The 22176-nt window shown below is 40.9% G+C and overlaps 1 protein-coding gene across 1 annotated transcript in view; it reads right to left on the reverse strand.

Annotated features, from left to right (window-relative positions):
• Window positions 1–22176, reverse strand: part of LOC126092572 (polypeptide N-acetylgalactosaminyltransferase 35A) — a 154894-nt gene that overhangs the window by 82969 nt on the left and 49749 nt on the right. Inside the window, exons 3-4 of the mRNA XM_049908250.1 lie at window positions 17181–17319; window positions 3940–4106 (exon numbers count right to left, since the gene is read on the reverse strand). Of these exons, the coding sequence (XP_049764207.1) occupies window positions 3940–4106; window positions 17181–17319 (306 nt within the window). The remainder of the gene's footprint in view (window positions 1–3939; window positions 4107–17180; window positions 17320–22176) is intronic.

Here is a 22176-nt window from a genome sequence, read left to right on the forward strand (position 1 = left end):
TGTCGAGTTGTTCATTTTGTTCGATGCGCATGCCCATTCTAGATATGTTTCAAACCCTAATTGAACTCTGGACTTCAGGTTCTTTTCGTATCCTATTCAGCATCCACAACTGGTAATTAAATGTATTTTATAATAATGTAAATTACATAAAAATGACTTTGTATGTAAGACATACATCTTTTCAGATAACAAAAGTGTATATCAGCTTACTTCATTATTTCGATAAACAGCACAAGACATACACAAAAAAGCAAGCTTTTTTGTTATTACACATGCAAAGGAAGTCGGCATGGCTCACACGAGCGGCCATTTTCCGTCTTTTTTTGACCCAAGGTAAATCAGCGTGTTTATTGTTTTGGAAGGCAGATCGACTTACAACTGAATGAAGCCAGTGCTCCATAATTGAGTGTTTGGTCTCATATTTTGTAAAAAGAATACGATATCTTCTACAATATTATTGCACTGGTACAGGGTGGTGCATGAAAAATGGGCCCGAGTTCTAGACTGCTCACTGTCGTCCACCAATCGTCATCTATTGTTTCAAAGTAGTTGTTTGCATTAGCTTATTTGTTATTTCTTCACCCCCTAATCATTACATATTTATTTATTCTGCATGTAGTGGTCAACAAATTGTGTGTAATTGGTGAGCAGTCTGTGCTTGGGGCTGGTTTCTCGTGCACCAACTTATATTATTTCACTGCGATCAGCCACATAAAGCTACAGCTGGCTAAACGAGAGGTTTTGCAGAATACCGGAAATTACTTCTACAAGTTCATAAGAACTCTGTAATGACTAAAAACTTTGTACTCCAATGGGGGGACAAGTGCCCCATCTTGGTGTCTTCCATCCTTCAGTCACCTATGCTATTAATTTTCAATTTTCCATAAGAACCATATACCATGCACAAATGAATGATGAACAAGTAAAAATGAATGGTTCCCAAAAAAGAGCGATCACCAGTATACTAGTTTCCAAGGAGGAACGAGTTTGCCCACCTCTAGAGCACACAGGAAGGAAGAAGAAAAAGAAATTCAAACGCTGAAGTGGAGGAAGGATAGAAGAAGGTGACTGAAGAAATAAAAAAAAGGAACACAAAAACGGTAGAGTGTATTCTGATATTGACTACCGAAAATGCAGAATACATTTCCAAAATCAGCCCAGACAAGTTCCCCAAGGGAGGGGAAAAAGAACAGCAAGAGGATAGACAGGCAGCATGAAAGGGAAAAGATGCCGCAAAGGGTGGGGCCTCGTGGTAGCCGAGCATGAATCTGCCAAAGAATGGCGAGCCCCCTGGAGGTGGTAAGGTGCATAAGGAATGAGGTGGTGGGTCTGGAGTCTCAAGAGCACTGTTTGATTTTTCTTGCCATGGCTTTTCCTGTCTGGTCTGTAAATATCAGACAACAAATAAATAATAATTATTATTAATAATAGTAGTGATCAGTTTATACAAACTCTGGGCACTTGACAATGGCTTTTTGCTTAAGGTCCATTCATTGTAAGTTTGGCCACGTGTGATTCTTTATCGGATTTCATACATTGAATAATTCCCATGGGGGAGAGGTTGTGAGAGGGATCTATGGACCTTTGATATAATTTGTAACATGGAAACGTTAGTCTTGCCAAGACGCTGTTTAAGTGGAAGAATAGCTTGCAACATATATGAAACACAAGATTAAATAATATCACTGTATTCACAATATATTATACTAAACTGAATAACACAGACACTTACATTTATTCTGTTGCTGTGTGAAACTATGAATATGCCTAGTGATATTGCATCTCAATACATATAATAATGGCAGTGTGCCAAATGTGTCCGATCAGGATGGCTTCCAGAACAAAAAAGGTGCCATCTTCTTGGCAAGACAACTGAACTGTGTAATTATTCTAATGTTTCAGCGGTTGCATGCCACAATCAATACAACCGCTTATACTAATTAATATCTTACGTAACTCTTTATTTATATTCTGAACTTAATCTACGTTTCTGCTGTATATCCACACCCATCCTACAAAAGTGCCTTTAAAACTGGGAGAAGTTGTGTTTAGTAGCAGTAAGGTGATGGGCATAAGGGATGTTGATGCAAAGAGAGGTGCACCAACAGTGACGAGTAGGGATTCAGGAGATAAAGGAGTGGGGATGGCGGAAAGTTTGTGAAGGAAGTGGTAGATATCTTTGATGTGGGAGGATAGTTTTTGGGCAACTGGTTGGAGGATTTGGTCAACAAGAGTGGAAAATATTTCAGTGGGAGCAAATTAGCCTGCTACAATGAGGTTTCCACGATTTATGGATTTTGGGGAGGATGTAGAAGGGGTGTGTATGGGTTGTTATTGGGTTGAGGACGGAGATGGACATAGGGGAGAGGTTGTGACTCTGGATCTATGGATTTGAGTAGGGATTGGAAGTTATGCTGGGCTCTTGGGATGGGATCACTATGGCAGATGTTGTAGGTGGATGGATCAGACAGCTGGCACAGGCTTCTGCCCGGTAGCTACTGCAACTCATCACGACATTGGTGGAGCCTTTGCCTGCAGCAAGATGATTAGGTCAGAATATGTTTTTGGTTGTGTGCGGCTGTCCTTTCTTCTGCTGAAAGGTAAGTGTCCCAAAAATAACCGGAATTTCTTTCTAGAAAGCATATACTTTATTGTTTTCAAATAAAGCCTTAATCTCCTTCGAAGTTCTCTCCATTATCATTAATACACTTGTCCAAACGTTGATTCCAGTGTTTGAAGCACCTTTTAAATTTTTCCTCTTTGATACTTGCTAGCACTTTCATGACATTGCGTTTTACGTCTTCCACATCCGCAAAACGCTTCCCTCTCAAGTCTCTTTTCATCCTCAGGAATAGGAAGAAGTCAGAAGGTGCTAAATCCGGCAAATAGGGTGCGTGGGTCAAGGTTGTCGTCTTCGTTGAGGCCAAAAACTGGCGAACGCTGAGAGCCATGTGCTGAATTGAGCTCCAGGACAACCCAGACAAGTTCTTGAGTTGGTCGATTGTCCTGCGTCGATCTTCACTGATGAGATCACGGATTTTGTCGATGTTGTCTTCACTTTGAGCAGTTGAAGGTCGACCGGAACGGGGCTGATCTTCAACCACCATTTCTCCTTTTTTAAACCGAGAAAACCATTCGTACACTTGCATTTTATGAAGAGCATGGTCTTTGTAGGCTGTGTGAATCATCGCAACAGTTTCTGCTGCGTTCTTGCCGAGCAAGAAACAAAACTTTACTGCAACACGTTGTTCGTAAGAACTTAGCCATTTCCTCGTGTCACGTCTGCACTGTACACACACTTAAAGAACTGCCAAAGAAACCACACTCCTCACTGTTGGGTGATGCCGCGTGGCAGAATGACTCAACAGAGCTCCTACTACAACCCTCTGGCAGCGCAGCCTGCTACTACATGTACATGATGTGCAGCATTATGATTCCGGTTACTTTTGGGCCCCCCTCGTACATTCTGGTGACCACTGCCGCCAGCAATCAGGTACAGTGGCTACATTCCTGCAAAGTCTTTCTGCAGTATCACAGAAGGAACATACAGCTTCTTGTAGCCCTATTACCTAACCTTGTTCAAACTTAGTGAAGTGTTGACAACGGCATCTTTGTCGCACTAAAGGCATTCCTGAATATCAACTACTCACCATGCCCAATCTCAAAGGTAATGCTCACTATTACTATTTTTTCCCATGAGCAAACGCCAGATCCTAATATATGTAACAAGGATGTAATTGCAGAAATGTGTTTTCAACCAGTCAATAATTCTTAGTTTACTTTCATTTCCATAAATTCGTCTTCTTTAAGGTCACATAACAGAGTAAAAATAATACAATTATTAATACTGTGTGTTCATTTAATTCGTAACACCTCAATTGTTGTGAATAATAGGTTTAACTGAATTTTATAGTATTTAACTTTAAAGGTAGAACATACCCTGATCACTGCAGTCATCAACCAGAACTACCTCAAACAGTGTGTCTGATGATGAACGGTTCAGGACAGAATGAACAGTTCGAAATAGTGTCGCGGGATGTTCATTGTAGAAGCAAATCACTACACTGGCAGTCAGATCTTTTGTGTCAAATGTTTCTCTTGCACACCTGTAAAATAATCACAAATAGTGTAATGCAGAAAATCTGACAGAAATTTTGTTTGGCAGTGTTTTGGTAATTCTCTCTCAAAGAAATATTAAGAGAACTGAAATAATGTAATAAAACACAATCTAATAGAGAAAATTAAGCAATGCCTATAATGAGCAATAATCATTTAGAGAAATGACTTGCACTTGATAACATATACAACATTTTCCTGTGAGGAGGAATATAAGTTAATGTATCAATAACAAAATCATTTTCTTTTTGTGGATGACAATGTATTGTTTTCTCTTTGGCAGATAAACTTACATAATCATGAGGAGATCTTAAAATAGCAAATTTGAAAGTATGCCTGAGAAGTAACAATAAAGAGACGAAAATAATGTGCAGCCAACATATAGACAAGAAAATAGTTCAAATTAATAATAATGTCATAGAACCAGTTAATAAATTTTGGTAGTCAAGGCAATGCATAATGACTGGATGACTACCAGAAGAAATAAACAGAGCAGTAAACATTATTCTGTGTGTTTTTAGCAAATCAAATATAGTTTTCAGAATGAAGCTTCCAATATATCTGAGAGGGAAACTTTACAACTAGGGAGGCCTGTGTGACATTTAACCATGTCAATAAATTGTTGATGGAGCAAGGAAGATCTTTGCCTCATATCAAGAGCTAAGGAAAGACAAGGTGATGACCTAATGAGAGATGAATAGATGACAATATAAAACGTACAAACATAAGATGGGTATATACAGCTAAAAACTGTTACATGTAGCAAAGTCTAGAGGAGGACCGCATCCTGTAGTGGAGTTCATAAGATCAACAATACACTTTTTTTTTTTTACTATGAATGAGAGCTTGACAGGCAATCAATCCTACTTTTATAAAAAAAATTGCCTCTTGACCATTTTCACCGAGCAGGCATGGAATATATACAATGTAAATTTGATCAATGGTATGAAAAAAAGATAGCTCATTGTAGAGGGGAAGCGATGAAGCTACGAGCATGAAGGTTGTTATTCACTGTACTTAAAAGACACAGTACTGAGCCACAGGTAGCAATTTTATGTGTGTGTGTGTGTGTGGGGGGGGAGGGGGGGGCGGCACGTGCACGAAGCCCGTGCAGTGAAGTGGGAGGGGGAGAAGGGGGCGGGCATGTATGCACATGCACGGGGGCCCTGCAGTGAAATGGGGGGGGAGGCACATATGTGTACATATTCTGAAGAAGATACCATGTTCAGACACTACTCTACTGTGTCCAATATGCTGTTTAAATGCCAATATACTGCTGGGCTTCCTCTATATAGTGAGTTGTTATCTCTTCTCATTTCACTATTCATACTTCACTTCACCTAGGATGCCACACCATCATAGGATCTAACATCACACTTACAATGACTCTACACCTGTATTTTCTATTTTTTTTATGATGTTCAAGCACACAATACTTTATTTCATTTTTGTTTCATCTGCCTGACGTAGCACTGCTGGAAGAGCTGATAAAATTAGAAATAAATATACGATTTCCTTGTTATTTTGCTGCATTGACAACATTATCTTCAAGACTTCCTACGGCACCTTAACTTCCCGTATCCAGGCATCCACTTCCTGACTGAGATTTAGCAAAGTGACCAGCTCCCATTCTCAGACCTGTTTTCTAGGTGGCAGAATGGGTCGCAGCATTTATTCGAAACCAACACGTACAGGTCTATACTTACAAACCTTCAGCTGTAGTCACTCTTTGCAATACAAGGTGTAAAAAAACAATGTATACAAAATTTTAGTGTTTAGAGGAGATATAAAGGAACACTTTTTTATGTGACAAAAATGTCACAGGTGGATTGTTTCCTTGCAAGTCCATGAATGTTTGAATGCTAATGGTGTCCAGAGAGAGTGTTTTAACTGCCACATGATGGTTATTGTTTTAGACAGGTTTTGAAAATGTTATCTATTTACATTAATGCATAATGGGCATCTCTACACTAATGGTTGTCTATGCTGTAGACAACCAGGTGTTCCATGAATAAGCACTGCAAGTTTAGCCCATTGGACAACCAGCTCTTCTAGTGGTTTCATATACCAAAGAGCTTCACCTCCCCCAGCAAAAAGAAATCCACAGCTCAGCAACATCTTTAAAAAGATATTCATCACACAGCAGTTTGAGCACTGTCTCTGCTGTCCCTGAATATCACTAGCAGCATTACCTCATGGATATGGGGCTGGAATATGGTGCACCTCTGGCATCTTTGTCACATAAAAGCATGTTTTCTATGTTTTCTTTCTTTTTAGTACTGCAATTTAATGGAGTGTTACACCAGATGTGTTATGCTTTTATTGACAAAGCGTTATCAGTGGCGGTTCTGTAAATATAGCATTTACAAGCAAAGACTATTTCTTAGTAATGTATATGTTTCTGTGTATTATGCATCAATCCACTACAGGCAACTGGTCGTCTTCCACTTACTTAACATATTGCCCTATCCGGGTATTTCCATTATTGTTACAGAATTAAAATGCAGGAATGTATAATGTATATCTAAAAACAAAGATGATGTAACTTACCAAACAAAAGCGTTGGTATGTTGATACACACACATATAAACACAAACACACACAAAATTCAAGCTTTCGCAACCCACGGTTGCTTCATCAGGAAAGAGGGAAGGAGAGGGAAAGACGAAAGGATGTGGGTTTTAAGGGAGAGGGTAATGAGTCATTCCAATCCCGGGAGTGGGAAGACTTACCTTAGGGGGAAAAAAAGACAGGTATACACACACACACACACACACACACACACACACACACACACACACACACATATATGTGCGGATGGTGTGTGTGTGTGTGTGTGTGTGTGTGTGTGTGTGTGTGTGTGTGTTTGTGGGCGTGCGCGCAGGTATACCTGTCCTTTTTCTCCCCCTAAGGTAAGTCTTTCTGCTCCCGGGATTGGAATGACTCCTTACTCTCTTCCTTAAAACCCACATCCTTTTGTCTTTCCCTCTTTCCTGATGAAGCAACCGTGGGTTGCGAAAGCTTGAATTTTGTATGTGTGTTTGTGTTTATTTGTGTGTCTATCAACATACCAATGCTTTCGTTTGATAAGTTACATCATCTTTGTTTTTAGATATATTTTTCCCACGTGGAATGTTTCCCTCTATTATATTCAATGTATAATGTATGCTATATTTACAGAACCACCAATGATGATGATGATTCGTCAATGAAAACAAAACACATCTTACGTGTAGTGCTCCTTTAAATTTCACTGTGTGTAAGACAGAAAAAAATGACACCTAAAAATATTTCACTGGGTGGACAGGTAAGAAATATGCTGAATCTAGTTCAGAGGGGAGAATTAAAGAGCTTAAGAAGAGGAACAAAAGCCTACTATGATGGTATTTATACCTTGCTGGCATAAGCTGTCGCAGGACACTCGTCGGCAAAGATGTAGCAAGTTTTTTGCTCGAATATCATGTCGTTTTTGGAAACTCAGAATCTACTATGTAGGAATCAACATGGATTCCGGAAACAGCGATCGTGTGAGACCCAACTCGCTTTATTTGTTCACGAGACCCAGAAAATATTAGATACAGGCTCCCAAGTAGATGCTATTTTCCTTGACTTCCGGAAGGCGTTCGATACAGTTCCGCACTGTCGCCTGATAAACAAAGTAAGAGCCTACGGAATATCAGACCAACTGTGTGGCTGGATTGAAGAGTTTTTAGCAAACAGAACACAGCATGTTGTTATCAACGGAGAGACGTCTACAGACGTTAAAGTAACCTCTGGCGTGCCACAGGGGAGTGTTTGGGACCATTGCTTTTCACAATATATATAAATGACCTAGTAGATAGTGTCGGAAGTTCCATGCGGCTTTTTGCGGATGATGCTGTAGTATACAGAGAAGTTGCAGCATTAGAAAATTGTAGCGAAATGCAGGAAGATCTGCAGCGGATAGGCACTTGGTGCAGGGAGTGGCAACTGACCCTTAACATAGACAAATGTAATGTATTGCGAATACATAGAAAGAAGGATCCTTTATTGTATGATTATATGATAGCGGAACAAACACTGGTAGCAGTTACTTCTGTAAAATATCTGGGAGTATGCGTGCGGAACGATTTGAAGTGGAATGATCATATAAAATTAATTGTTGGTAAGGCGGGTACCAGGTTGAGATTCATTGGGAGAGTCCTTAGAAAATGTAGTCCATCAACAAAGGAGGTGGCTTACAAAACACTCGTTCGACCTATACTTGATTATTGCTCATCAGTGTGGGATCCGTACCAGATCGGGTTGACGGAGGAGATTCAAAGAAGAGCGGCGCGTTTGGTCACAGGGTTATTTGGCAACCGTGATAGCGTTACGGAGATGTTTAACAAACTCAAGTGGCAGACTCTGCAAGAGAGGCGCTCTGCATCGCGGTGTAGCTTGCTCGCCAGGTTTCGAGAGGGTGCGTTTCTGGATGAGGTATCGAATATATTGCTTCCCCCTACTTATACCTCCCGAGGAGATCACGAATGTAAAATTAGAGAGATTAGAACGCGCACAGAGGCTTTCAGACAGTCGTTCTTCCCGCGAACCATACGCGACTGGAACAGGAAAGGGAGGTAATGACAGTGGCATGTAAAGTGCCCTTCGCCACACACCGTTGGGTGGCTTGCGGAGTATAAATGTAGATGTAGATGTAGACGAAGAAGGTTGATAGTAGTTGCAACATGCCACCAGTGCCCTCTCGGCCACAAGTATTTAGATCGCCATCGCTGACTGGGAGTCTAAGTCAGTTAGTCACAGTCTCAGTCAGTCACAGGCACTAGCGCAGTCACTAGCTCATTCACTGACACGCAAACTTGCACTCCAGATCGGCTTCTGTCATTCATCGCATAGCGCAACTTGTACTTCACCAGCAGTGAGCCTAATGTGGAATAATATTGAACAGCTTGTACCACAACACATGGACACTGTTAAAGTTAAGTAGCAGCTATCTGTTTAAGTAAATAAAGAACCCTGTTAATATGTGCATGCAGTTGTGTTGTAAAAGAGGATACCAGCCACCAAACAACATCCTCTCCCTTGATTCCTGTGGTACAAGACTCCACAGTGGCGACGACAATACGACAGAGGTGACAAGGATAATTCAATGCAGATCGAAGATAATCAACTTGGCCGAAGAGTTTGCTTGCTTCTCTTGTGTTTTAGCTTGCCGAGGTGCTCTTTCTATTTGCTCAATTGTTGCTGTGTTCCTTGCATGTACTCCAGGAGGAGAGTCACAGAACTAATCAAATTTCTCTTTTCAGAATCTTTGCTTGCTTTTTTGCTTTAACATATTTGTGTAAACCATGGCTACCCTCCCCCTTCACACCCAGCCCTCACACCTCAGTCGCAGAGGCCCAATATGAGAAATCTGACAAGTTTTTCAGTTCCAAGCACATTGTCAAGGTCATCATATTCAAGGTACTGTCAAGGCATAATACTTCCTTTTGATCGTGAGGTCCCCAGGGTTCAGATTAATACAAAAACTATTCTCAACTGCATCTCCCAACGAACTTAGTTATGACCAAGTAGTCGCTGCATTAACTCAATATTATGACCAGCAATTCAAAGTAGCTGCAGCCAGATATAAGTTTTTTTCACTTGCAGAAAAAATCCTGAACAGGCATGACTAGGAAGTGTAAATTTAAGTGTAGTTTTTGGCAACTTTTACAGTGATCTCATGACAAGTGATGCTATAATATTCAATGTCCCAGATAGTAGAATATGGGAGCAGATCTTAAAAGTATTCTGATCCTTCCCTTCCTCAAGTAATGAAAATCTTAGAGCAATATGATTCAGGTGCCATAGCAGCCAATAAGTTTGACCAGGCCCTTATCTGTTGGGTCGAGTCGCCCCTTGTTCACGACTGTCCCACGTGGCCACAAAATTGGGCATGTACACAGCTGCATGGACAGCCATGTAGACAAGTAAACAGGCCTGTGAATTTAGTGAAATCTTACCCTACATGTTTTGCGTGCGATAAAAGACAGGATTGCGCATCACATCACGCAACATGTTACATCTGTGGAAAAAAAGGCCATGTCCAAGCAGTTTGTCTGCAACGGCACAAAAACGCCAATTTTGCTTGCTCCCAGAAAAAACAGGCTCATGCATATGCAGTGAACACTGTGTTTTCAAAACCTACAACAGGTTCTGAAAGAAGTAAGATTAAGGTTTTGCCTCCTCCTCGCCCCAATGCTGTACAATGACGTCCTAACAAACTGTTTGTTTCATTACGAATTGCTGGCTGTCATGTGAACTTTCAGTTAAACACAGGTGCCTCAGTAACTTTGCTTAATCGTGCCATGTATGAACAGTTAGGCTCACCATGCCTTTCTAAATCTAGCGAGCACCTCACTACTTACAACAGACAGGAAATTCCAGTGCTCGGACAGTGTAGTTTGCCTGCCACTTACAAATCTCACAATAGGACAGTCAATTTTACTGTGTTGGAATCAAGAGACAGTGAGAGCATATTCAGCTTAGATGCCTTTGATTTGTTTGGACTTAACATCCAAGACAATGTACTTTCAGTATTGGCTTTTGCACCAAAACACAGTGTCACTAGCTTGCTTAAAGAATTTCCTTAACTATTTTCAGAAGGAATGGGAAAAGCTAATAAGTTTGTAGCACACGTTACATTGAAATGCAATGCACAGCCTAAGTTTTTCCGGGCCTGACCCACTCCAATTGCTTTAAGAGTCAAAGTAGCCAGTGAACAGAAAGATAATGGTGTAATTGCTCCCATTCAAGCTAGTCAACGGGCAAGTCCTCTCATTTTGTTGCCTAAGCCTTCTGGTCGCATTTGCATTTGTGTTAACTTCAAGTCGACAGTCAATCCACAGATAGTAGCTATCCATTACCTCACCATGAGGAACTCATGGACAGGCTTGATGTAGGACATTACTTTTCTAAGATAGATTTTCATGATGCCTACTTGCAAATTCCATTGGATGAAGAATCACAGAAAATGTTTGTTGTAAATTTGCACTTAAAAACTGTTCAAATATTTGCTTGGTGCACAAGACAGATGCATTGCTTTTGCCTCAAAGTTGTTAACTCGAACTCGTGCAATTATTCACAAACTGAAAAAGATGCCCTCACTATTGTGTATGGTGTGACAAAATTCCATCACTATATGTATGGTCGTAAGTTCTATTTAGTGACAGATTACAATCTTTTGTAGTCCTTGTTTCATCAATCAAAGCCGGTTCCTAGACACAATGCTCAAAAATTGCTTTTGGAGTATCAGTATGAAATTGTGTACAGACCTACAGCAAATCATAGCAATGCAGGCACCCTATCTCGCCTTCTGACTGGCCCAGACTCTCATTTTGATGCATCTGCTGCATCTTGTTCCCAAATCGATGCACACAACTCTGAATTGCTGGAAATTTTTCACTTGCACTATGGAAAAATCTCACAGGCCACAGAAGCAGACCCAGATCTCAAGATTTTGTTGCATTACATTCACACATCTTGGTCTCGCTCACTGAACAGTATCTAGAATTCAGTTGTGTGCCAATACTTTGCATGCCGGCATAATCTTTCCATTCAAAAGGGTGTGATTCTCGTTCGAACTGACAATGGACAATCTCATGTGCTTATTCACAAAGTGTTGCACAAGGATGTGTTGCAATTGCTTCACCAAGGACATTGGGGAATTGTTCGAAATGAACAGGTAGTGCGACGGCACTGTACTTGGCAGTGACGCCACAGTTCCGCACATGCATGGAAAATCAATCCAGTCTGCCACAGGCATTCACAGCTTGGCCGGTGTGCACATTGACTTTGCAGGACCACTTTGGAATGATCATTGGCTCATATTGGTAGACTCTTCTAGCAAGTTCCCATTTGCGGTGCCTATGGCTTCTAACACATTGCGTAGCACCATTCACGTGTTGTCCTCCATATTTTGTGTAAAAGGTTTGCCAGAAGCAATTGTGTCGGACAACAGACCACAATTCACTTCATGTGATATTGAACAGTTTTGTGAACAAAATGGCATTTGTCATCTAACAAGAGCTTCGCTCCACCCCCAGTGCAACAGAGAAACAGGACGCTTCTTACACACTTTTAAACAACAGATGGCCAATCTTTGCATTAGCCACACATGGGAACAGGCGCTGTGATTCTTTCTCACCTCCTATCACTCACACCCACACGACTGATCATTACTGGTGGAACTCCTGCATGGCCGTCGCCACTGGACGCTATTACACCCTCCACAGTATCCAGCACTGCCAAAGGTCTGCAAGTATCACTTTGCAGGGTTTATGGCAACCATGGGCACTGGGAAAGAAGCATGTTTCAGGAATTCATCGGCTCTTTTATATACTTGACTGCAGCCCCGATGGTTTGCAGCACCACCACCAGAAAGAAACTCTTGTGTGTCATTTGCCCTGTGATTCTGCAACTTTTCTTGCCCCAAACTCACAGCCTCATAGGACTGCGCAGCCTTTGCTGCCACCCGCTGATCACACCAGGGCACCCCACGAGGAGCGGACGAACGATGTGTCCTGTTCCCTCGCTCCCGCTCGCTGACCCAATGGACCTGGACCCGCCATTACAGTCGCCGTCATTGTGCCAGGACACACCGTCAGGCCTGGACGTGTGCCCTGGCAGCAGTTTTCCGTAGGATGTTCTTGTTACCTCGCAAGCAAGATAGTGGGGTACGGACAGGATTATGCCATCCTCCACAGTCATGGCTCCTGGCTCATCTGTATGTCCAGTGTCCTGCCTTCCTCCTTGTCGTCCTTTGCATCTTCCCCACACGATAACTGTGCGGCATTTCAGGAGGGGGTAACCTGTCGCCAGCACACCACTCAGCAAAGATGTAGCGAGAAGATCAATAGTAAGTGCTGGATTAAGTGCGCCTATCACGAGAGAGTCCAAAGACACTCGCAAGCAACGCCCCACTGCCAACATCCTCTCGACCACAAGTATTTCGATTACTGCCGCTGACTGGGAGTCTCAGTCAGTCAGTCACAGTCTCAGTCAGTCAGTCACAAGCATTAGCACAGTCGCTCAGTCACTAACTCATTCACTGACGCACCAACTTGCACTCCACTTTGGCGTCTGTCATTCATCATATAGCGGGACTTGTACTTCACCAACAGTGAGCCTAATGTGGACTAATATTGAACAGCTCGTACCACAACACATGCACACTGTTAAAGTTAAGTAGCAGCTATCTGTTTAAGTAAATAGAGAACTGTGTTAATACATGTGCGCAGTTGTGTTGTAAAGAGGATACCAGCCACCAAACAACATCCTCTCCTTTGATTCCTATGGTACAAGACTCTACAGTGGTGACAAGAAGACAACAATATGAAAGGCTGATAAAATGTATGCAAGAATTGAGAGGATATCACAAAAATACAATGTCAGACGAGTATTACAGATTCCGCCAATCCTTGGCCCTCACCAACAGTCCTGTAAAACCATATCAACCAAGCCCAAACCTCCTTGCAGTACCTTCTTTCCATCTGCAAAATTCTTCTGCTATGCAATCCCAAATTCCTGGAACCCATAACACACATTGAAACTCTTGCCCTGCGGGAACTAGAGCAACATGCACAATGCCACCTCAAAAATGTCTCTACCCTGCTCACTTCCGCGTTGGAGTACCACTGTCCACCATCTCTACAACAACCTTAAAACCTCCTCCTTGTGCCCTCATAGCTGACAAACCCTGTCTCGCAGGCCTACTACACTTATTCACACTCCAAAACTCCTTCCCACCATTGCACAGAACACAGAATCTAAACATACCCATAACACAGTCATGAACCTTTTCTCAAGAAGCCTTAGCCCCACAGAAATATCAGTCCATTTCAAAGGCCTCACCTTTTGCCCCCACTCCCAAATTCAATCATGCAGGACTTGTGAAAGATCTTTTCTCCTTCTCAGTGGGAACACTTTTTCACCACCAATCCTACCAATCAGACACAACCAAAGACCAATGTTGAACTCTGTCTAACTCACTTCACTCCTCCATCCAACCATGATCCACCCCGACTGCCCCCAAATCACCCCCATGTTAACTTTCCAGAATTTCTTGACCTCGAACCTCGCCTCACCATCATTCCCCAAATCCCTCAACATGCAAACTAACCTTACATCCGCAGAAAGAACCGCAGTCCACCATCTAAAAACTGATCCCAACCTTATAATCCTACCTGCAGACAAAGGCTCCACTACTATTGTTTGAACCGTAAGGATCACTTGGCAGAAGGACTCCACCAGTTGTCAGATACTTCACCTACAAATATTGCCATGGTGACCCCATTCCAGAAATCCAGCAGGATCTCCAGTCATTCCTCAAATCCTTAGGTCCATCCCAGAACCTCTCGCCAGCGTCCATCTCTCTGCTCACCCCTACCACTCCCCCCCCCCCCCCCCCACCTTCTTTGTGCTTCCTGAAGTTCATAAACCTAACCATCCAGGACACCCCATTGTGATTGGTTACTGTGCCCCACTGAGATAATCTCTCCTCTCGTAGACCAATACCTCCAATCCATTACCTGAAACCTACCCTCCTATATGAAAGATACCAACCATTTCCTCCACTGGCTCTCCACAGTTCCTGTCCCTTAACCACATGGTGCCCTGCTCATCACTATTAATGTCACCTCCCTTCACACTAACATACCCAACGCCCATGGCCTTACCACTATTGAACACTACCTTTACAATGCCTGATGGGTTCCAAATCAACAACCTCCTTCCTAGTCACCGTGACCAACTATATCCTCATCCACAATTACTTCTCCTTTGAAGGCATTACCTATGGCACGGCTATGGGCATCCGCATCACACCATCCTATGCCAACCTATTCATAAGGCATCTAGAGGAATTCTGACTAAACACCCAGAATCCTAAACCCATCCCCTGGTTCAGATTCATTGATGACATCTTTGCAATCTGGATCAGGGAGGGACACCCTATCCACATTCCTCTAGAACCTCAACAACTTCTCCCCCATTTGCTTCACCTGGTCCTACTCAACCCAACAAGTCACTTTCCTAGATGTTGATCTCCACCTCAAAAGTGGCTACATCAGTACCTCCATCCATACCAACCCCACTAACCACCAGCAATACCTCCAATTCGACAGCTGCCACCCATTCCACACCAAGAAGTCCCTTCCACACAGCATAGCCACCTGTGGTCATCGCATCTGCAGTGATGAGCAGTTCCTCTTGAATTATACCGTGTGTCTCACTGAAGCCTTCACAGAATGTAATTATCCTCTCAACCTTGCACAAAAACAAATCTCCTGTGCCTTATCTTTCCAGTCTCCCACCACCTCCCAAAGTCCCACGTCTGGCCACAGAGAGGCATTCCCATTGTAGCTCAGAACCACCCAGGACTGGAGCAACTGAATTACATTCTGTCAGGGTTTCAACTACCTTTCATCGTGTGTTGAAATGAAAAATGTCCTGCTCACTATTCTTCCCACCCCTCTCACAGCGGTATTCTGAAGTTCACTGAACCTACACAATATACTCGTCCATCCCTACACAACCCCTGTTCCAAACCCCTTACCTCATGGCTCATACCCCTGTAATAGACCTACGTGAAAGACCTATCTCATACAACCTCCCACCACCACCACCTACTCCAGGCCGGTCACAAACATCACCTATCCCATCAAAAGCAGGGCTGCCTGTGAAACCAGTCATGTGATCTACAAGCTAAGCTGCAACCACTGTGCTGCATTCTGTGTAGGTATGACAACCAACAAGCTGCCTGTCCGCATGAATGGCTACCGCCAAACTGTGTCCAAGAAACAAGTGGACCACTCTGTTGCTGAGCACGCTGCCAAACAAGACATTCTTCATTTCAATGACTGCTTCACAGACTGTGCCATGTGGATCCTTCCCACCAAAACCAGGTTTTCTGAACTGTGTGGATGGGAACTTTCCCTGCAATATATCCTATGTTCCCGTAACCCTCCTGGCCTCAACCTTCATTAGTAGCTGTCCTCACCCATTCAGCCCCTTCCCTAGCCCCAACCCAGCACTACACAGCCGTCGTTCCACCACCACACCCAGTGTTTTTGTTTCTCCCCCCGCCCCCCTCTTGCCTGCCCTCCGTCTAGCCTGCAGCACTTCATCTGCCACAGTTACCCTACTATACCTCCCCCTCCCTGTGCCAACTTCCTTCTTATCCCCACCCAGTCACCACTCCTATCAAGCACTGGTACTGCTGCTTGCATTGTGGCCCCAGTTGCCTGAGACTGCAGTTATGTGTGGGTGCGCGTGCGGATGCATATGTGTGTGTGTGTGTGTGTGTGTGTGTGTGTGTGTGTGTGTGTGTGTGTGTGTTGTCAATTTCTGATGAAGGCCTTACTGGCCGAAAGCTTTATTTGTGACAGTCTTTTTGTTGTGCCTATCTGCGACTCAGCATCTCCACTATATGGTGAGAGGCAACTTTCTTTTCCATAATATTGTTACAATCCATCCTGGATTTTCCATTGTTTGAGATTGTAAAATTATAACACAAGAATCAGAGGAAATTCATCTGTGGAAGACGTTCCATAATAAAGATAGCAGTGTCTAGATAAAAGAGCCCAGGAACCAGTTCCATGTTTGCTCAAGTGTGCCAAGTATCAGGCAAGTTATGAGTGCTGCAAGAATGGTACTGGTTTGAAACAGTCACTTAATGCATTAATAGGACGGATGAACAGCTTGTTTTATCACAGTACCTCATTTATGACTAAAAATATCAAGTCATATCATGTGCAGCAAAGTAAGTATGAAATGGAAGAAGTTATGGTTAGAGACATCCTTAATTGTAAGTGTACAAAAGATATGTACAAGTAGATTTAGGTCACAGGAGGAATGTTGGAAATTTACAGTAATTTATTACACATTTAATTATGGAGTCTCTGATGATTTACAATTATACTTCAAAAAAGGAGGAATGTTGGAAATTTACAGTAATTTATTACACATTTAATTATGGAGTCTCTGATGATTTACAATTATACTTCAAAATCTAACACTACAAAACATAAATGGGGCTGTTTACTTACAGAGGATGCCTAGTATCTGGGATTTTCCGAAGTGGGCCAATTCTTTCACTAACAAGTGTGTTGAAGGCATGCTTCCTGTAACCCTCATCCCTGGCTTGTCTTTCTGCAACTGACCGTACCATGCCCAACTGGTCCAACACTGAGAATATTAAAAAGAGCATAAAATCAGCATCAACTAAGAAAGTTAGAAATAAATGATACATGCCATTTTTAAAAAGCTACATTAGGTATCTAAATGACATACAAAAATGAAGTAAACTTGGACTACTTCTTTGTGAATAAATGATAGCCTTCATCTGATGAGTTTTTGGCAGGTACAATTATCTTTAACTGAGATTCCTCGAATATTCCAGTATTAGGGTATTTTTCTCCACCTGTAATTTCATAGCCATGTAAAATTTTCAAATTTTTTACGTCTTTCTTTTTGCCCTTCAAAATGCCATATAATGTGGGAAGAATCTTTCTTAAGAATGTGGCAGTGAATATTGTGAGACAGTGTCCTTTGTTAATGTTATCTATGCACTGTTAAAGTGTGAAAATGAAGATGCGACATTTGCATCAAGAAAGGTGTCATTGGATTCAGAAAATGGACAGAAATTTCTGTACTGGTTTTTCAATTGGCTCCTGCAAAAGTACTGTTGTCCCAAGAAATCCCTATACTATTCAGGAAAGAGGCTCATGTGCTGTTTGCTCTGTACTTATTATAGTATAAAAGGATAACCAATTTTAAAAAAGCACCCTAAACCTATTGTGACAATTCAGTACACAGTACACATGTGAATCATTGGTCCCTACTTGCTTCAAAATAAAACCAATCTGCTTCAATGAAATTGCAAAGAAAGACAGATGTAATACCCAACACCATAGATAAGCATCACTTGAAAATAAGCCATAGCGATAACTAAGGCAGCAGATTATTAGCAAACTGTGATAGTATGAATCGCGTACTGAAAATTCTGTTTACCTTCGTATCAAAATGAACCATATTGTGAAACTGTCTGAAGGAAGTCTGTTTTTTGGCTGTTTTCTGAATTCTTACTCATACGCTACCAGCATCACTGCTTACAGTAACAGCACACCAAAACTACACTGGCTGACAAATAGATTTTTTTTCCGTTGTTGTTGTTGATCAAGAAGCACAACAAATTGGGTATTAGCACCCACACAAAAAATATGTAGAAATCTCAATTGAGAAATAATACAGCCAGTCAGTTGTAAATAATTGTTTAATACATTTACCTAGTTTTCGACATCTCTACGGCTGTCTTCATCAGAATGAAAATTTAAAAGCCCAATAAAATAATACATAGAAAAATAAGTTGACAGAAACGTTAACCAAGATGAAAAATGTCATAATATAGAAAGGTTACTTACATAAATTTACATTTCGAGAAGGCATTAGTCAAAGTTTAGTGCAGCCACGCTCAAGTAAAAAATTAAAACATTCCAGCCTTTGGTACACAAGCTTTGCAAGAAACAACAACAGACTGGGTGGCCCATTAGTTTACATTTCTGTAACGAAAACAAGATACAAGTTGCACCACCTATCATGTGCAGACAGTGACATATGCCCATTTGAGACATCATAACAGAAATAATGAAGTTAAACAACAGTTTGAAAAATTCAAAGGATGAATTTTAATGTATTTTCCAAAATACAAAGTGGTCAAGTAAATGAAGCAACAACTAAGAGCCATCTATTAGGCTTTATCGAAATGCCCACTACATGAAGTATGGAGTATTGTAGAATATTTACACAAACAGCTGCACAGTTTAAAAACATCTGCATGAAGGAAACTTACTTAGTACACATCTATATGAGATTTAACGAAAAAGATGTTTCTGAAAGTAGTGAATTAAAGAAATTTAAAGACATTTTGGTTTTGAGGATGAAATTGCTTGAAAATCTCCAAATTTTCGAGTATGTGAAGCCTGTGACCTAACTTCTTTTTCTGTAGGAAAAATGGAAATTTCTTCACCACTTTTCAGTTTGTGATCACAAATTAACAGATGATCAGCAAAAAGGGAATTATGTACATTAGTGCCTCTTTTTCCACAATAAATGTTCCTTATATCTGACACTGAAAGATCTTCCAGTTTCCCCTAAATAATAAACAGGACACATATCACAAATGACTTTATCAACTCCTGAAGTGTGTATAGGAGCAACTGTGGACTTGAGATTTTTCTGCAAGTTACTGTTAGTAGAAAAGGCAACTTCGTATCCATATTTTTTAACTAGAGGGTAAAATGCTCTTGAGTTTAGCCAGTTTCTTTTTGTGCCTTTTAGCAATGCAATTCTTATAGCACTCCCTCCCATCATTAATAAAATCCCGAAATGTATCAATTTGAAAATTAATTCAATTAGTCCTTCTATAACTTTTCAGCTACAGATCTGGATAGTTTGTCATATTCTCGGTACGTAAATGACATTTTGATCATACACAGTGGTTCCTGGGAAGGTATTGAGCATTTGTTTGGAATTTTTAATAATCCCCATGAAAAAAAAAATCAGCTTCACTTGTGAATTAGAAAATAATAATAGCCAGCTACGTTACTTGGGCCTTAGTTTTGTCATCAACAATGACAGACTTTCCTTTGTTTCAAAAAGCCACTAATTCAGATTAGATTGTGCCTGCTAGTTCAGCATATCCTCACTCCCATAAAAGTGTGTTTGGTTCATCATCAGTTTCTGTATCTTTGTCACCAGACAAGCTTAATGATGGGATGAATTTAATAATAACTGTAGTATTTAATAATGGTTATGATCCCTCGTCAGTTGGAAACATCTTCAAAATTAAAACTGATGCTAACTTGTCTACTTTAGGCATCAGTGGTGTTTCTGACAGTAATATGAATATAAAAGAGTTTTTTCGATTCCATTTTTAGGCCCTATTTCTTATAGAATTTGTCGTCTTATAGTTAAAAAATTTGGATGCAAGGTTGCCTTTTCTACCAACAATAACTCACAGAAAAATCTTATTTATAATCTCAAGTCCACAGTTGTTCCTATACACCCTTCAGGAGTTCATAAAATCATTTATTGTATATGTTCTGTTGGTTATTATATAGGACAAAATGGAAGATTTTTCAATGTCAGGTATAAGGAATGTTTAATGGGAAAAGAGATACTAAAGTATATAATTCCACTTTTGTTGATCATCTTTTAATTTCTGGTCACAAACGGAAAAGTGTTGAAGAAATTTTGATTTTGCATATGGGAGAAAAAAATAGGTCACAGGCTCGACGTGAGATTTTCAAACATATTTCTAAGAACGGTAGCCATGTCCTCAATGAACAGTTACAATTACACAACAAAAATTTTTTCAATGGCTTTAACCCTCTAATTGCGGAATTTTTATTCCTTTAATTTTCATTATGTTTTTGTGCCTCTAATTCTGAAACATCTTTTTTTTTAAACCTCATATAGATGTATACCACTGAAGTTTCCTTCATGCAAATGTTTTTAGACTGTGCAGCTGTTTGTGTAAATATTCTACAATATTCTGTACTTTACATAATGTGTATTTCAATAAAGCCTAAGAGATGGCTCTTAGCTGTACTTCATTTACTTGACTACTTTGTATTTTCCAAAATACATTAAAATCTCATCCTTTGAATTTTGTTCTTTTGTTTTATAATTAACTGTTGTTTCATTCAATTATTTCTGTTATAACATCTCAAATAGTCATATGCCACTGTCCGCACCCAAAAGGCGGTACAATTTGCGTCTTGTTTTCATAGCAGCAGTGTAAGCCACTGGGCCACTCAGTCTGACAATGTTCCTTGCAAGTTGTATGCATCAAAGGCTGGAACGTTTTTAATTTTTGACTTGAACATGTCTGGTCTAAACTTTGACTATGCCTTCTCATAATGTAACTTTATGTAAGTAACCTTTCTATGTTATGAGATTTTTCGTCTTTGTTATATTTATATGTATTATTTTATAGGGCTTTTAAATTTTCATTCTGATGAAGACATCCTTAGGGGTGTCTAAACCTAGGTAAATGTATTAAACAGTAATTTGCAAGATGTTGGTTGTATTATTTCTCCATCAAAACTTACACACAGTAGCTAAAAGACAGCCAGGTTCAAAACTGTGATATGTAGAAATACAAAATAAATAAAACAGCAAAATAAATATTAAAAAATGCGCTATATCAGAATAAACTATAGATTTGTGGCCGCACTGGCAGCACCAAAAATTTTTCACTGTACAACAAACATCACAGTTTTTGGCCAAGGGAATTTATAGGAAAATGAAGAAGATGGAAGGAACACATGTTCCAGGGAAGCAATAAAAACGCATGGCAGGGGGGGGGTGATGTTTTGGCAATACAAACTATTTATTAACGTAAACACTATTACATTTCATTCAACAAAAACAAAAAGGGTAATACGTTGGTACAGGAATAAACACACGTTTAAAGTTCATAGACGGGAGCCTTCACTAAGATTTACACAAAGTTCGAAATCTCAGTGTAAACAGAGACCAAGAATACTGATGAAAGGAAGGAGAGGGTACAAAGCGGCGAGGTACCATTATTTGACTGTGAGCTACCCCTGAAATAGAAAATAGGGTGTGGCAGAGAAGGAAGTAAACCACATCAAAAAGCAATTGAAACAGAGTAAAACAGGGATGAAAGAGTAAGCTGATTAAGTAAATAGGGCCAGGGGTCCAACAGACCCAGCAGACAGCGAGAGATGCTCCAACCCCAAAACAGTCCAAAAGTGGGTTAAAACATTATATCTGAGATGCCATGCTGTGTGGCTAGGGCCTCCTGTCGGGTAGACCATTCGCCTGGTGCAAGTCTTTCCAGTTGACGCCACGTTGGCAACTTGCTTGTCAATGGGATGAAATGATGATGAGAAGGACAACACAACACCCAGCCCCTCAGCGGAGAAAATCTCCGACCCAGCCAGGAATTGAACCCGGGCCATTAGGCATGACATTCCATCACGCTGACCACTCAGCTACCAGGGGTGGACATATCTG

The sequence above is a fragment of the Schistocerca cancellata genome, chromosome 7 (assembly GCF_023864275.1).
Source record: "Schistocerca cancellata isolate TAMUIC-IGC-003103 chromosome 7, iqSchCanc2.1, whole genome shotgun sequence".
Taxonomy (NCBI): Eukaryota; Metazoa; Arthropoda; class Insecta; order Orthoptera; family Acrididae; genus Schistocerca; species Schistocerca cancellata.